This window comes from Chionomys nivalis, chromosome 2 (genome assembly GCF_950005125.1).
Source record: "Chionomys nivalis chromosome 2, mChiNiv1.1, whole genome shotgun sequence".
Taxonomy (NCBI): Eukaryota; Metazoa; Chordata; class Mammalia; order Rodentia; family Cricetidae; genus Chionomys; species Chionomys nivalis.
Window position 1 is genome coordinate 129,537,961 of NC_080087.1, and position 18,469 is coordinate 129,556,429.

General features: G+C 39.0%; 1 protein-coding gene across 6 annotated transcripts in view; it reads left to right on the top strand.

Annotated features, from left to right (window-relative positions):
- Positions 1–211: 211 nt before the first annotated feature.
- Kansl1l (KAT8 regulatory NSL complex subunit 1 like) overlaps positions 212–18,469 on the top strand; it is an 83,861-nt gene continuing 65,603 nt past the window's right edge. For all 6 annotated transcript variants that reach the window (XM_057763360.1, XM_057763361.1, XM_057763364.1 and 3 more), the window contains exons 1-2: positions 212–304; positions 16,250–17,369. In XM_057763360.1, coding sequence (XP_057619343.1) covers positions 16,279–17,369 — 1,091 coding nt within the window. In that variant the 5' untranslated portion in view covers positions 212–304; positions 16,250–16,278. The remainder of the gene's footprint in view (positions 305–16,249; positions 17,370–18,469) is intronic.

Sequence of the window (18,469 nt, forward strand, 5' to 3'; positions counted from 1 at the left end):
CGGGGTTTCCCCGCCGCCCGTCTCATTTGCATGGCGCGCCCCTCCCCCGCTGCCATTGGCCGGAGCCGGGCCCCGCCCTCCCCCGCCGCCCCCCCCCCCTCGGCGGCAGGGTTCCGTCCCCCGAGCGCCCGGAGCTGCGGGCAGCGGGCGGACTGTTAAACCGCGGCGGCGGCGTCAGCCGGGGCGGGAGCGGGGCGCGCTCTGGAGACGAGTCGGCGGCGCCCCGGGCGGGGGGAGGCGGGCGGACCCCACCACGGCCGGACCGAAGGTGCGGCGGCGGAGGGCAGCCAGGGCGCCCCAGCAGGCGAGTGGCCGGCGTCGCAGCGGCGGGCAGAGGGGGGTGGGTCTCCTCGGCGGGGGCCGGCGGCGCGGGGCGGGAAGAGCGGAGAGACCGCCGGGCGGACTCGCGGGCTCGGCGTCCGCCGGGCAGTCCCCTTGCACCCCAAATCCTCCTGGCCGTTGGACTCCGGGCCCCGACGCGGGGCCGTGCTTTGGGGCAGGGGTCGGATCGCAGCCAAATTTAAACGGCTAAACCTAACAGCCTTGGCAGACGCGGCGGGGAGGGGAGGGCGGGGCAGGGGGCGGGCCTGGACGCGAGTCACGTGGGAGGGGCGGAGCCTGGCAAGCCTCCCTTTTGTTTTGCCTGGCGCGTGCGCAGAAGGTGGAACACGTGGCTTGCCCCCGTCCGGAGCAGCGGAGCCTCCGCGGCGGGCGTGGGGAACGTGGTGTGGAAGTTTAGCGCTGAGCCGGGCTGTCCGCCTCAGCAGCAGCGACTTTTCTTTTTCCTTGTTCTGGGCCGTTATGGGTCTGGCCTTTAGAATTGTTGGGGATGGAAGGGGTCGTAGTGGTTTGTTGAAGGGTAACACGTCCGAGTTCGTGTCGCTCCTGGTGCCGAAGGGAGGGTTCGGTTCGGGAAAGAGAAGTAGCGTTTGTGAGGGGAAATAAAGGCTGGCCGGCGTCGTGTGGTCTCGAACCCCCGGGAAGGAGCTGCGGGGCTCTGCCTTGCGGGGAGCGGGCGCCGCGGGGGTTCCCCGGTGCTCCCGGAGAAGGCGCGGGGAGATTGGACTTGGCAGTCACCGTCTGGTTGATTTCCCCAAACCGGAGAGCAGTTCTGCGCTGGAGAGACGGAAAAGACCGGCCGCAGCCGCCTTTAACTTGTTTAACTTGGTGTCAGTCGAAGGGTTTTAGATCCTGATTGGATGGGACAAGTTTGTTAGCAACAGAACTTACCCGAAACTCTGACTGAGCACCCAGCTGGCAAACTAGGCAGGATTTGGGGGTAGGAAAAGTAGCTCTAAAAATAATTCGACAGTGGAGGGGGGGAAAGGGTGCAGGTGTGGAGTACAGATTGCTTAAGAGGCTTAACACCGGTGCTTGATTTCTGCGGTTTGCAGAGAACTCGCTGTTTTCTCGGGCAAGTCACAACCTTGCCAATACATCTGTTTTCTCTAGTAAACCGTTTCGTAATATGGTCCCTGCTTTAAAAGAGTGTAATAAAGATCACGTGCTTTTTAGTGACTGTAGATCTCCACATAATGTGGTGTAACAAAACGTCACTTTTAACAAAGCTAGCATATATTCGGGATTTTCACAGTAAGCAGAGAAATAAGATATATTCGATTTAGTACAGATCTGTTGCACTTTTGTTTCAGGGCAGGCATGTCACACAGGCTGGCTTTGGAACTTGCTGTGTGTAGTCCAGGTCCTTTTAGAGCTGACTTTTGGAAGCGTGTGCCACCAGTCCTAACCATGCTGTAACTTCGTTTATCTTTCCGGTTTTAAAGATTACTGGCAAGGTCTGCTATTATTTTCGTAGTTTAGATCTACAGTGTTACTCCCCTTCCTCAGCCTTTCTAGAATAATTTCTTAAATGTGAAACTCGTAATCTTAGCCTGTAAATATCATTTACAGGTTCTTGGTAATAGATGTCTTTTCAATTAATTACTGCTTATTTTCTTACATATTATAAAATTGCCTGGAAAACTTTATTTCTCATTATTTTTCTATCATCTGGGTGTAATTTTTCCTAAGACTAGATCATACATTTTCAGTTAGTTTTTATAGAAACATGAAGTGTTCCTAAATAACATTAATATTCTTTGAAAAATAATTTTAGTAGCTATACAACGTTTCATCATATGAGTATATTTTAAGTTTTTCCTGTTGGCAGATGTTTGGGATTTTTCTAATGTTTTGTAAGATCTTTGAAATAATACATTTTCCGCCCCACAAGGTAGATTTGTAAGAGAGGAGTTTCTGGGTCAGAGTCGTGTGTTTATTTTTATGCTCTTATGACATCCCCAGCTTTGCGAATGTGGTATTAATTTACTCACATAGAGGTATCAATTGTGCCTCCTGTTACACCTTTGTTCATCACCTAGTACTGTTTTATTTATCTATTTAACTAGGGACATAAATGTGGTATCTGTTGCATTTCCACTGTTAATTGTGTACTTGAGAGAAAACTTTCATATTTACACGCGGTGTATCAAATAGTGGGTGCACAATGAAGACTTGCCAATTGACTGCTAATGTTTTAACTTTTTTTTTTTTAAGCCTGTGAGAAGTCAGGAAATGTTCTCTTTTTCGGAGTTCAGGGTTGATTGATTATGTTGTAGTTGATTGAACCATTGGAGTACTTGTTCCTCTTATAAGTCTGGGCCTCACTGATCTTAGTAGTTTCCTATTATAAGTTCCAGAAACTTCCACTGTTTTAAGCATGGCATAGCCAAACTCTTCTACAGATAGATTCTGCTGTGTCACTACTTACAGGGCTTCACCTCCTTTACTCATTTATGTCTCTTCCCATAGATTCTGTTAGACAAATAAGATGGTAGTGTTTAAAGTTCTTTATTTCCAATTGTTCTTGACAGCCTACCTGCTTAACTCCCTATAGCAATCTTTGCTGCCCTTTAATCTATCACATAAACCTTATATGTAGTAAGTCATTCTTGTTTTCATGATGTCTTTCGCGGCTTCATATGTTTCTTGCTCGTTCCCTTAAGCCTGTCTTTACTACGTCAGGTGACAGTTGATGGAGTAGAGAGCTGCTTCCTTTCGGTTTAGGGTCACATTTAAGGTTGGTGTCGATCTGGTTTACAAACTGTTAGAGATGAGCGCAAGCAGTCTGATGCACGTTCTGTCTTCCGTCTGCACTGAAAGTCTTCCCTGTTACAGTACTATAATAGAATAGCATACAAAAGATAATTCATAATCTGTCATATTTTATTCAATCTGTTAGATTTAGAAATAGAAACTATAAGATTTTTTTTCCCATTTTCGCTTAAATGTTGCGCTGAATGGACATTTCACCCAATTTGATTCCTTTCCTAGTCATGAAAGATTTTAAAAATGTCATAGTAAAAATGATATCATCATACTTGCTAGTTTATAGTGTTTTGTGAAAATTGAAGATTATTCACAGAGGAATTTTTCTTTTTGTGTGTGTGTGTGTTTAAAGACAGGATGTTACCATGAGACCTGAGTCAGCCTCGAAGTCACACTGTAGTCCAAGCTAGCCTGTAGCTTACCTTTTTGTTTCTCTTTTGTGTTGGAATTTTGTTTGGCCACAATGGAAAATTTTAATACCAGATGTTATTTTTATATTTTCAAAAACACTTATTTTTATATTGATGTGAAAATTCAGCTATTTATACTAGTGAGAATTTGCTACTATTTTACATTGTTTATGAACTTAACAATGTTTCAGGTTCTTTTCTAGCTCTACAAGACCCAGAATTCTTAGCATGTTTTTAGTAGTTCAAAACAAACAAACTCCCAGAAGTGTGTACGGTAGTAGGTCATTAGTCATTGTTGAACTGTGTGAGGTAAAATTGAATAGACTGGGCCCATGTGTGATAATGCACTTTTAAACGTAAATTTCTGCATCCAAATTTATGTGCAGAGGAATAAACCTCATTTATATTATGAGTCATGCACATACAGCTGAATAATAGTTGTGCTTCAAGCATGAGCTGTTTGATCTGTTATGTGGCCACCCAAGTGGCTTTATCTTTAATTAAATTCTTTAGTCTTCAATGATAATTCCTTTTTAGGCATAGTTTTCAAAGTAGAAGAAGCTCTTGCCTATAAACATCACAGACTACAAAGTGCTGAGCCAACTTTATTCAACTTATGTCAATTACGGCAGAGTTTTCTGTAGAGAACCGAATTCCCTTAAAAGAACATTTAATGAAATCTGGAAATACATTGTGTTTTCTGACTTTCATTAATTTTTTGATACTTTAAAACATTAAAATTTAATCATATCTATAGCTGAGTGCCATGTGGGTTTGTGTATGTGAGTGCAGTGCCTATGGAAGCCGGAAGAGGGCGTCTGTCTGATCTCTTGGAGTCAGAATTACAGGTGCTTGTGAGCCAGCCTCCCTTGGTGTTGGAGGTCGAACTCAGGCCCTCTGCATGAGCAACATGTGTGCTCTTCACTCCTAAGCCATCTCTCCAGCTCCTAATTTCTAGTTTTATGAGATAAAAATTCAACCAGTGTGAACTCATTCCTTTTAGTGGTTTTGTATTTTACCTTTATAAGAACAAATTAGAAAATTTGAATTCTGTTATATTTTTCGTAATGTTTGAAAGCCCAGCTTGGGTCACTGAGATGGCTCATTTGGTGTTTGCCACTAAGTCTAAAGACTTGAGCTGGATCCCTGGAACCCGAACAGTAGAAAGAGAGAACCATCTTCTACTAGTTGCCCTGTGACCTCTATTGTCATGGCAACACTTCCCTACACCAAATAAATGGAAAGACAAAAAGAGAACAAATCATATTTTGTTACTTTTCATTATTATCATGGGTTAAATAATATATGTGGAAAAAAGATTTGGCCCTGCCTCTGAGTTCTCCCCTTTCAAATACTGTTGGTAGTGTATTTTTTAAATTTTTTTAGGGGATGGCTTTGAAACAGGCTTTCTCTGTAATAACTCTGGCTGTTCTTGTGAACTTTCCTTGTGAACCAGACTGGCTCAAACTCACAGAGATCCTCCTGCCTCGGTTTCCCAAGTGTTGGGATTATAGACATGCACCATCATTGCTCATCACATTTTTATAGGTGGATTTGTGTCTTCCACTATGTTTTTAAAAGAATAGGGCTTATCAAAATTATAATTAAAAGTAAATTGAATGTTTAGGGGTAAAACTAGAGAGAATGTTTTTCAAAGACAATATGCAATGCTTGTTTAAATTTTAAAACATAAAACATAACAAAAATCTGAAGCAATACAAGGGATAGGAAATCAGATTTAATTTTAATATTCATTTTTTAGGAGGAATAGTGGTTTTTATCTAGATTTTTTTTTTTTTTGGTTTTTCGAGACAGGGTTTCTCTATGGTTTTGGAGCCTGTCCTGGAACTAGCTCTTGTAGACCAGGCTGGTCTCGAACTCACAGAGATCCGCCTGCCTCTGCCTCCCAAGTGCTGGGATTAAAGGCGTGCGCCACCACCGCCCGGCTATCTAGGTTTTTCAGTGTGAGGTATTTAAACATTTTTCAGGAAATGTCAAAATCAATTGAAATATGTAAGTTATTTATTAATTTCTAAAGATTTGATTACTAAGTGTCTGAACCAACTCAATAGTAATTGTCTTGGCAGTCATCTCTCTATATAGATGCAGGTTTTAAAAGATAACTGCTTTTCCTATATTTCATAATCTCCAGAGGATTAGATTACTTTTGGTTAATGCTAGACTCAAATATGAATGTGCTATGATTCTTAAAAGTACAGCTTAAGCTACTAATGAAAACATCCTGGGGATAAGGCAAAACCTATTTGTAACAGCACAATTTCAGAATAAGTAAACTTTTAATTCTCAGTGAATGTCCTTTGGATCAAATTGTAGACTTTTAGAATTTATGGTGTAGATTTAACAGTATAATCTAGTTGTTTTTGATGGATTAATTTGGTTTTATAATAATACAATTAATATATACAAAAATAAAAACTGTAAAGTGTTTATTATTTAAGTTATACATGTTTGCTTGTCCTATAGAAAATCTCTTATTGGTATTTTTCAGAATCTTGTAAAAATAGTATATTTGGATCTGGGTTGTTTGTTGAAGGGTTATTTACCTGACAGATTATCTATTATGGTTTTGTGGTAAAGTTCTTTTATGCTACTCGTAAAACGATCGAATTTCTGTTTGAGGATATGAATGAATTTTTTTAAAAACTTAAACTGGCTGGGTGGTGGTGGCACACCCCTTTAATCCTAGCACTCGGGTAGGCAGAGACTGGAGGATCTCAGTGAGTTCAAGGCCAGCCTGGTCTACAAGAGCTAGTTCCTGGACAGTTAGGACTATTACACAGAGAAACTGTCTGGAAAAATAAAAAAAAATTAAGCTGAAAAATTAGTCGGTTGTAAAAATGAAATATAATTGGTTTTTAGATTACTAGGAACTCTTGCCTTAGCAGAGCTGTCTTCTTTCAAAGACTACTGGCAGTTTCAAGCTTGTAGTATGCACTTAAAAGATTCTATTAGCTTGCTAGTTTAGTGTGTCTTTGGCAGGGAAAAAGTCTTATTTTTCCCAGTTGTTTCTCTTTGAGGTCATTAGACTAAACTACTTAGGGAGAGTGCTGCATTGTACTTGAGTATCTAGGGTGCACACAGAGTAAATAATTCTCACCAAGAGTAGTAGTGTCTGGAATCTCAGAACACAATAGTTTTGTAGTTAGAAAACCATTTTTAGATTTAGCTAGGATTAAATCTCCCTGTCCTGGGTGTAGCTAAAAGCTGATCAAGATGCTTTTTAGGGAATTATTGGAGTTTCCTCTTCTACATATTGGCTACACTACTATAGGTGCATAAAATATACATATATTTGGTTAAGATAAATTTGTGGATTGAAATTTTGTACTTAATGATTGGTTCCTGGTTATATAAGGAACAATACACCTTACATGTACTAGTACAGTGGTCTCTTGCCACACAGACTTGAACATTTGAAATGAGGCTCTTGCTACATTAAGATTGTTCTCAGGAAAATCTGGATTTTGAAGATTTATTATACATAAAGGATATATATATATAAAATCTCATTAAGAAATTCTTATGTTGGTTACATAATTTCATTTGCTAAATAAAATAATTATTTTTAAAATGTCTTGTAGTAAGTTTAAAATAATATATGTAGCTCATACCCTATTTCTTCTGGGCAGTTCCATTCTGTGTTGATGTTTTCTAACTTTTTTACCTGATGACCTGGCAACAAAATGCCTCATAAATCTCCTTTGTTAAAATTTTAGAGCAGTTTTATCATTTAGAATTGGTGTTTGTTGAAGCTGTTTTGTTAAGAGCCTGTTGTGTGAGTCATTGGTGTTGGCTCACTCCTGTAGAGGCAAGAGTATGATGAATTAAGTCCACATCACTAGCAAGACTGCCTGAGGAGAAAAAAAATAAAAAGAAAAAAGCTTCCCATGGGCTAAGCAATATCCTAGGACCCAACTATTGGAAACACTGAAGCCCCAGTGCAGCGTTCATTCTGTCACAGGAAGTACCTGCCGCGAGGCTGGAAGTGGTGCCCAGTGTTAGAGCTCTTACTTTTCATGCATGAGCCGTGGTCTCTAGCTCCATCTAAATAAGTAAATAAAATCTGTTCTTTTATCAACTAGGTACAATCCCAACACTTGGGAGGCAGAGGCAGGTGGATCTCCAACTTGGCAGCCAGCCTGGTCTACATAGTAAGTTCCAGGACAGCCAGGGCTACACAGAGAAACCCTGTTTGGGAAAAACAAACAACAAAACCCAAAAAACTAGGCACACTATGCAGGTTGATGTTGAAGGACTATGAATTGAGGCTGTCCAGTACTACTATCCAGTGTAAGAACTGTTCTCAAACCAAGGGCTGGTGTTAAAGCTGAGCCCTAGAGAACTGTCCTAATACAGGACAAGACTGTGTTACATGGAACTTGCACCATAAACAGACATGTAACAAATAGATAAGAAATTTTAGTACATAATTTTAAATATATTATTTGCTGTGAATATACTATTATGTAGTAAGTAATTTCACATAATACTTGAACACAGTTTAATTTATTAAGTGACAAATCATATAAATTAAAGTTATCTGAATTGATTTGACATTTGTTCTGGTTTTCTCTGAGCTTCCTTAATCTGGTTTGGTGTCTCTTTAGTGGTTTTTTTTTTTTTTTTTTTTTTTTTTATGTATACAATATTCTGTATGTGTGTATGTCTGCAGGCCAGAAGAGGGCACCAGACCTCATTACAGATGGTTGTGAGCCACCATGTGGTTGCTGGGAATTGAACTCGGGACCTTTGGAAGAGCAGGCAATGCTCTTAACCTCTGAGCCATCTCTCCAGCCCCCTGGTGTCTCTTTAGTGTTAACTGTGTTCTTATTTCATTGTACGAGTCTGGGGGATTGAACTCAGGCCTTCAGTCTTGGTGACAAGCACCTCCTTCTGAGCTTGTCTTATGCTTAGGGCTGTGCTTTTGATCTGTATAATTTGTTTTTGACTCTTTGTTAGGACTTTCATTAATTTACTCGCATTACGTATCTGTTATGTGTTGTCTCCCCCTCCCCCCTTGATTTAAAGCCTATTGGTTATTAATTACAGTTGTTTTAAATTCTTAATCTGGTGATCCCATCTTTTAAAACCATATTTTTCCTCTTAGAGTGCCTTGTAAGCTTTTTAATTGAAAGCTGGATATGATTTGCTGTGTAAAATGAACTCTAATAAAATGTTTAATAAGATATCAGACATTTAATAAAATGTTACCGCACTGTCTGGTGGTTAGGTCTGCCTTGTAGTGTTCTGTGAATTGGGGATTCAGAAGGACGGGGAGAGGGTTAGGTCTTCCCTTTCTCCAAGCTGGAAAGGGGGAGTAGACTGGAGCTTAGTGATCTTTAGTTTACAGTTAACTTCACTGGACCAAAAATGAAAGCTAGGCGACTTCTCAGCAGTGTTCTTAGAAAGTCACATTCCTGCTAACCTTTGCCTGTTGTTATTTGACCTATTATGCACTTTTAAATACTTGGTTGTCTTGATTGTACTCACCCTCCATTTATTGTTTCATTCTCCTTTGCGAGCTAATCCTCTCCTGTAGTCCTTCACATAACATTACTAAGCTCCTTAGTCTTTGCTGCAGGCTCCATTGGTTCCATTGGTGACAAGCGTCATTGCCTGCTGAGCTATCTCTTATGCCATGACACTGTATTTTTGATCTGTAGAATTTGTTTTTGAATCTTTGTTAAGACTTTCATTAATTTGTTTTTACCCTATCCGTAGGTAAACTCCTGTTTCTTGGCTTTAAATGCTTTGTTTGTTTTTTGTTTTTTTTTTTTTTTTGAGACAGTTTCTCTGTATCTTTAGAGTAAATGCTGTTTCTATGCCATGAGTTCTCCAAGTACTGTCTAATTCTGACCTCTCATTTGAACTCTAACCTTGTTTGGCTGATTCCACATGGGTGGCTGATACATACTTTAAATATAATATGACCCTGACAAAACTTTGAAAAAGAACAGCAACAACAAAAAGGTTCCCAAGTATGTCTTGTTTCCAGAATGTCACCATTGACCGGGCATTTGCTAAAGGTAGGAAACCAACGGTTGCTTTTGGTTCCTCCCTTTTCCCCCTCTTAAACCCTGTAAAATGTTGGTCATCAAAGTTTTATTGACTGTACCTGAAACATTTAAATTGAATTTTCATAATTCTTATTAATACCTCACTAATCCAAGCAACAAATTAGGTTTGCATTGATTCAGAAACTGCCTCTTTGGTTCCCCTGCATTCCAGGGACAGCCAGAGTGAGCTAACTTGCTCGTGCACACTCTGTCTCTCTCTCTTAGAATCAATCAAATCAAGTTACTTCCTTACCTAAATTTCTTTTTTTTTTTAAAATCAGAATTATATTTAGTTCACCTCACCTATCAAACCTCATAGCTTAGCAACTCAGTACATTGCAGAGTATCAGTGGTGTCCTTGTGATTGCATGGCTTACAGGTAGGTGTGCCCAACATTAAGGATATCCTGATACATATTGAGTCCAGGAAAAATCAAAATTTCAAACTAAAACTATGATTTCTACTGAATGAGTATGGCCTTGCACCATCTCACATCAAAATATAAGTCAAAGCACTGTAGCTTGGGTCCTGTCAGTATATGCCAGCTTCCTCATGGGTTCTGTCAGTATATGCCAGCTTCCTCATGGGTCCTGTTAGTATATGCCAGCTTCCTCATGGGTTCTGTCAGTATATACCAGCTTCCTCAGATGCTCTAAAATAACTGGGGAATTAAACTTTTAATTACATGCAGAATTTGCTTGCTGCCGTTAAGATAATGTGTAGTTTCTCATTTTGTCTTTGCTCTTCCTTACATGTTGAAATTAAATCTAAAATGGCCTCCAAAGAGCCAACCTGAACTTTATTTCCCTTGATATACTTTGAAATCTTTTTTTTATTGATTTTTAATTGAGCTCTACATTTTTGTTTGCTCCCCTCCCTGCCTGTCCTCTCCCCTTCAATCCTCTCCCAAGGTCCCCATGCTCCCAATTTACTCAGAAGATCTTGTCTTTTTCTACTTCCCATGTAGATTAGATCCATGTATGTCTCTCTTCTCACCTACATTTCTAATGACTCTTTTTCAGCTTAGGTATAAAATTCAATGGTCCGGCTATATCATATATATGTGTTTGCTCTGGTCTTATTTTCTGTTCTTTCTGCAGTTGTTATGTTGTGGACATAACATAACATTCCTGCCCAGTGCTTTGTGTGATCTTTCTGAGTGGAAGGCGGCCATCTCAGATTCATATTAGCTTGTTGTTTGAGGTCTTAGAGCAGACATCATCAAGAGAGAAGCCTTGAGAGGCCCACCCCATCCATACCAATGTACCCTGGTGCCAATATAAACATGCTTTGTACTTAAGCTTTGTAAACACTTGCCAAACCTTTATTTACTGGAATATTGTATCTAATCATCTTGATTTTATGTTGCTGTGATAAGACATCACTGCCAAGGCAACTTATAAAAGAAAGAGTTTAATTTGGGCTCACAGTTTCTGAGTCTGACCATCATGATGGAGAGCTTGGCAGTGGGCAGCAGGCACTGGGGCAGTAACTGAGAGCTCATATCTCTATCCACAAGCACAAGACAGAAAGATGGAGACATTGGGGGTGGTGTGGGTTTTTGAAACCTCAAAGCTTGCCCCCAGTGACACATCTCCAACAAGACCACATCGCCTAATCCTTCCCATACATTTGCACCAGCTGGAGACCAACTATTCAGATATATTCTAATCACCACACTCATAGCCATGTTTCACATGAACGTAGCTTAAAAAAAGTTCTTTGTTCTTTAAAATAAATTCTCTCACCTTCCCTCCCCTCTCCTCTCTCTGACATATTCCTCTGTTGTAAACTTTATGAGGGTAGAATTTTTGTCATGCTCACTACATCTTTCTAGTATTTAAGGTAGTATCAGACATATTTACCTGTGAAAGTTTAAATGAATTGTTGATTTTACAGATTGAGTACATATTAGGTGAAGATGAAGGTTCTAGCTTCTTTCTACCCAATGCAGATTTATGGCTCAGGTACTATTTTCTTGTTTTTCTGCCTTTAAGAAAGCAAACTGATTTATTTCCATAACTTGTACATTTTAATTTTACTTTTTAAAACTAGTTTTCTAGCTGTCCTTAGTAAGTACTCAACATGAAAAGGGTGTGTAGTGTGGCGGGTTGTTACATTCTCAGTAAAGACAGATTGCTTGATTTGTAGCCGAGTTTCCTACTGCCTTTCTAAAGATGACTTCCAAAGCACAGGATAAGCACTTAAGTTCTATGGAATAATTGCGATTATATTGAACTATAAAGTATTATCTTGAGGTGAACTTACAGAATTATTCACTATTGTATGCTTTTAAAATCATTTTTATGTTTTTCCTTAATCCAGTTATCTATTTTGTGTGAGAATGAAGTATATTCAATTAAGAATAAATTAATTGAAACCCACATAATGATGGAGTCATCATTCAGAATTAGCATGAGTGACTTAAAACTCAGTGATTTTTAGTAATATGCACATTTAATTTTTTCACATTGTCAAACCTATACGTTTTGACTGTTATGTCTCAAAGGCACCTAAACTGTTTTAAATACTAATTTTTCGACTGTGTCTGATGATACATGCCTTTCATCCTAGAACTTAGATGACAGAAGTAGGCATCTCTCTCTCTGTAAGCTTGATCAACTTACAGAGTTCCAGGCCAGCCAGAGCCACATAGTGAGGCTATATCTCAAAAACCAATAATAAACCCAAATCAAAAGATTGTTGAATTTGGTACTTGTTTAATTTCTGGAAGATTAAAACATAGACTAAAACTTACTCTTAGGGTCTGGAGTGATGGCATAGTGGTTAAGAACATCCCTGTTCTTCCAGAAGATCCAAGTTCAAGCCCAGCACCCACATGTCAGCTGACAGGGGTTCTAACACAAATGGTACACATTATTTTTGCTTGGGTATTTTCTTTTTCCAAATAAGGATACATTTGGAAATAGTACACAGTAGAACCTCATGGAAATTTTAAGTAGGGGTTATGATATGTCTGGGCTTTTCCTTCTGGAGACTATAAAGATCTTCATGGTAAAATGTAGTTATCTATAAGATGTAATTATAATCTCAAATAATAAAATAAACAGGTAGCTATCTGTTTGTGTGTAGCAAAATTCCGCCAAATTTGGTTATTGAAAACATTATTTTCTGGCTTGTCTTGGCTCTCCCCAGGTCGCTCATCAGCTCTAAGTAGGTGTTAGCAGGGGCTGCAGTCATCTCAGAGTTTGACTGGGGAGAGTCTGCGTCCAGATGACTCACATTTCTTTGCCGTGTGGGTTGTTCCAGCTCACAGACAAGCAGTTAGCTTCTTTTCTGAGGGGGAAAGCCAGTAAGGTGGAGGAGCCAGTCTCTTCATTTGGCTTAATCCAAAATCTTTTTATTTCTGCTGAATTCAATAACCCGAAGTCCACTACTTAGGCTACTTCGTATTCAGGAGGAGAGAGTATGCAGATACGAGTGCAGCAGGTGTTCTCAGGGTCATTTCAGAAGCCGTTTAGTTTATTCTCTCTCTCTTCCCCATAAGTGGTCCTTAGCCACTTTAATCTTTGCGTTTATTTTCCTTCTCTTTCTTAATATGTTCTTATTCTACTTAGCTGTAATTTTTCTTTGTCTAAGACCCAAGATGAACTAACTCTTTTGCCTCATGATATTTTACTCTATGGTCCCTGCTACTAGCCACTTTGGTTTTATCCATAGCATCTTGTCTAAATGACTGAGAGAAATGTGAGTGGGGTAAGAGATAGAAATACTAGAGTGGGACTTTCTAGATTATAAAGTTTAGGTCAGTGAGTTGATCAAATTATTTAAATCCTGGGAGACTTTTTCCTATTTTTAAAATGTTTTCTTATTTATATGTATGTGCGTTTGTATGTCATATGTGTGGGTACCCTCAGAGTCCAGAAGGAGGGCTTCAGATCCTCTGGAGGTGGAGTTATAGGCAGTTATGAGTTTCCCATTGTGGGTGCTGGAAACAGAAAGTAGGTCCATTGCAAGAGTAAGTGCTCTTAACATCACTTCCCTGATGTTCAGTAATTTTTTCTATTTCTATCAAAATCAGAGCGAATCTTGTTTTTTTTTATTTTCCCTTTAACATTTCGAATGAATGAGAATCTTTTATATCTAGAGATCATTGCTTAGTTATACAAAAGTGTATGAATTTTGGGATAATTCAAATTTGAAGGCAGACTATAAGCACATTTTTTTTTTTTTTTTTTTTGGTTTTGTTTTGTTTTTTTCGAGACAGGGTTCCTCTGTAGCTTTGGAGCCTGTCCTGGAATTAGCTCTTATAGACCAGGCTGATCTCAAACTCACAGAGATCCACTTGCCTCTGCCTCTGCCTCCTGAGAGCTGCGATTAAAGGCGTGCGTAGCCACCACCGCCTGGCCTTATAAATAAGCACATTTTATATGAGACATTTACACAAAGTATGTATATACAAACATCCATATTTTTATCATCTAGTTAGCTATCAATATTTGCTTAACACTGTTTTTTCCCAAATACAATTTATAGTGAAAACGGGAACCCTCCTAAACTGTCACTCTTACTTTCATGAAACTTGATGCAGCTACTCTTACAGGTATGCTGCGTATTTTCCAGTTCACCTTATGATGTATAAGCTTGAGCATCCATCTACATGATATGCTTTTATGTCTGTGTTGTCTTCATATAAACTTCATATAAAATAATATAAAACTGATGTGTGTGTGCCTACACTGTTTTTACTGTTAAAGTCTTTTCATACGGATACTCTTCACTTCAGTAAATTATTCCATTGTGTTTTTTCTCTCTTTCTGAAATCATAACTAAGTTGATATAATGAATTAATGTTTTGGTTCTATAGCCATTGCTCAAATTTTCTACTTTGTGTACAAATTTCTAACCAATGTGACCTCAGTGAATGTGAGAAACTTTGCTTACCTTCTTCCTCATCATAAGTGATGTTTCAAACTCAAATTATTTTTGTAAGTTTGGTATTTAGAAATGTGGACTTTGCCAGGCAGTGGTGGCGCACACCTTTAATCCCAGCACTCGGGAGGCAGAGGCAGGCGGATCTCTGTGAGTTCGAGACCAGCCTGAACTACAAGAGCTAGTTCCAGAACAGGCTCCAAAACCACAGAGAAACCCTGTCTCGAAAAACCAAAAAAAAAGAAATTTGGACTTTGCTGATAGGCATTTCTTACTACTATGAGCAAGTATATGTTAATGAGCACTTAGATATTATCATCTACAGTGCCTTGTTATTTGTCTTTTACTTATTCATAGGAGGTCTTTATCCCAGCTATTAGTAATTCCTTTTTATATGTTGTAGATACTGTCTACTTGGCTGTTTGCTTTTAACCTTCTGATTATTTTTTGTAACATAATTTTTAACACCTTTTCTTCTGGATCACTTGTGTTTTGCAGAAAATAAAAGTGAAGGAAGTACAGTTATAGCTAGCATCTGGGTGCACATAATGTTAGAATGTGTCTTGTGTGTTGAAAAATTATGGAATATAATATTTCCAGTGTATTGAATGTCTTTAAAAACTTAGTGTTGAAAAATTATGGAATATAATATTTCCAGTGTATTGAATGTCATTAAAAACTTAAAATTCATGTTGTAAAGTTTTCCTCTGAAGTATACTGTTGGAGAGGTTAGTGGTACTGGCTTGCCTTTGTAAAGGTTTCTCACCAAGTGTGTTGTAGGTAGTTAATGTTGTAGGGTTTCTCACCGAGTGTGTTGTAGGTAGTTAATGTTGTAGGGTTTCTCACCGAGTGTGTTGTAGGTAGTTAATGTTGTAGGGTTTCTCACTGAGTGTATGTTGGGAAGGCTAATGGTACTGAATTGCCCCTTTCTCTGTGTCAGAACATATGGCTTCATCCTTTTTCTTTGAAATTTGTTTAACTTTGGAATTAATCTTCACTGCTCATCTGGCATGGTTTTCACTATTTTGTAGGTAGAAGGAATATATCCCACAATGATAACTAATAAATGTATATATGTGAGAATGGAAAAACATTGAAGATATGTTTTTCAGAGAAAATACGTTTCTCAGATCAGGCAATTTCTCACTGACATTTTTTAACAACTATAAACTCATATGTCTTGTGAGCACTTAGATCTACTTATTAATAGATTATTTTGCATATTTTAATTCTAGTTATTACTGTTCAAGTTGAGGAACATAAATTCCAAGTGGAATTTTTAGAAAAAGTTATTGTATTTCATAAAGAAAAATGTTTTTGCAATTGTGAGATTGAATCATTTTCAAGTATGATTAAGAGATTTAAAACTTTTTCTGGCTTTCATGAAACACTGTCAATAATACGATTGTGAGATGTACTTGTACCCACTGTTTGTCATTAACTCTTAGTGTGACAGTGTGCAAGTGCATTTTTTCCTGCGCTACTATAGATGGAATCCACATATACTACACAAGTGCTATACCACTGAGCTATACCCCCAGTCTACTAATGTGCAGCTTTAATTGGATTGTGAATATTAGGCTCCCAGCGTGAAGAATAACAGCTTATTCATTATGAGATAATGCGGGAACCCGAGAGATGAAGTCTTTCGTGCCATGCTCATTTTAATCACATCAAAAAATAAAAGTTGCCCTTGGCAAAAGTATAAGCATCAAGCTTTTTTTCAATATGTTTGATCATGTATTTTTTCTGTAATTTTAGGCTTCCAGTAATTATCCCCAGGATTCGCCATGACCCCAGCTCTGAAGGAGGCAACAACAAAGGGTATCTGCTTTTCATCTCTGCCAAGTGCCATGGAATCTGACAAGATGCTGTGCATGGAAAGCCCGAGAACTGCGGATGAAAAGCTCACGGGAGGAGACACTTTCTCTCAGATGCTGGGATTTCCGGCTCCTGAACCTAGTCTAAATACTAATTTTGTGAATTTAAAACATTTTGCCTCTCCTCAGGCTTCAAAACATTTTCAGACAGTTCTCTTAATGAGTTCTAATTCAACACTAAATAAGTATAATGAGAATTATAACCAAAAGAAAGTAATGGAGGCCAACTGCTGTAAGCTGAAAAACGTACTGTGTAATGGCAGCAGCATTCAGCTCAGTAAGCTCTGCCGTTCTCATCCTGAGAATGAGTTCATCAAAAAGGAGCTTTTAGATGGCACAAGCCATTGCATGAAAGATATACAGATCGTTCTGGATTCCAGTCTCACCAAAGACGCTAATGTAGATAAAATACATCTGCAAAACTGTAAATGGTACCAAAAGAATGTACTTTTGGATAAATTCACTGACACTAAGATTAAAAAGGGCCTATTGCAATGTACTCAAAAGAAAATTGGACCTAATCACTCAGATATGCCTGTTAGTTCCTCAGCTGCTGAGAAAGAGGAGGAGGTGAATGCTCGTTTGCTTCATTGTGTGAGTAAACAGAAAACCTTGCTCAACCAGGCTAGACGAACTCAGAAACACCTGCAGATGCTCCTGGCGAAGCATGTTGTGAAGCACTATGGTCAGCAGATGAAATTTTCTATGAAGCACCAGCTGCCCACAATGAAGATCTTCCATGAACCCACCACAGTTTTGGGTAATAGTTTACTTGAACACACTGAAATTAAGCCAGAAGTTGACATACTGACTTCAGAGAATAAGTTTTTGAATGATACAAACAATGGCTTTGCTCATTGTACAGCTGCAGAAATCCAAAGATTTGCCCTGTCTGCTACAGGGCTGTTGTCTCATGTTGAAGAGGGTCTGGATTCTGATGCCACCGATAGCAGCTCAGATGACGAGTTGGATGAATATACCATTAGAAAACATGTGGCAGTGTAAGTGTAAAATCGCTAGATTGTTTTTCTGTTCTGTACACAGTAGCAATCATCTTGCTTTCAGGTTTTCTAAAATCTTACTACAATAATCTTTAAGTTATAAAACTGGTGAATTTAAAAAATGTTTTATTTTCCCTATACAATATATTTTGATCATATTCTTTTCCTTCCCTCATTTCCTCCTAGCTCTTTCCCACCTCCTAATCATCCAACTGGATGTTCTTTCCCTTTCTCAAAAAATAAAACAGAACAACAAAAAAATGAAAAAGACAGAGAAGAAAATAAGCCAAATTTTATCAAAACAAAACCAAAAGCACACACAAACACAAACCCTGTTGTCCATTTTGTGTTGACCAACTATTTCTGGGAATGGAACCTTTCCTGGGAGCATAGTTCATAGACCCGGTAATACTGCATTGGGGAAAACTGACTTTCTGGTTAGGAATGAAACTTTGTGTCTCCTTTCCTTTCTAGGCTAGGACTTTCTCTGGCTTGAATCTGTATAGTCTTGTGTATGCTGACACTGATCTCTGTGAGTTTATATGTATATCCTTACTGTCTGGAAGATGCTGTTTCTTTGGAGTCACTCAGTACCTCTGGTTCTTACAGTCTTTCTGTCTCCTCTTCCCTGAGGGGAAGGGGTTTGATAAAGATATTCCATTTAGGGCTGAGTGTTCCAAAGTCTCTCACTCTTTGCACATTGTCCAGTTGTGGATCTGTTTATTAATTACCATCTACTGCGAGAAGATGTTCCTCTGAGGAGGGTTGAGTGATGCTGTGTTCTGTGGCTGTAACGGTAGGGCGTTAGGAGCCATTTTATTGCTATATTCCTTAACAGACTAGTAGTGGAGAGTTTTCCCATAGGCCTGTCACCTGTCTAGTCTCAGGTTCTTGGCCACTTTAGCAGTGTCATGTATGGGTTTTGTGTCATGGAGTGGGCCTTAAATCCAGTCAAATAATTGATGGCTACTTGCATAACATGTTAGTATTGCACCAGTATATTTTGCAAGTTTGTCGTATGTAGGAAGGTTTGTGGCCAGGTGAAATGGATGACGACTTTTCCTTTCCAGCATCGTGGACATTAGTAGTAGGGGAAGAGC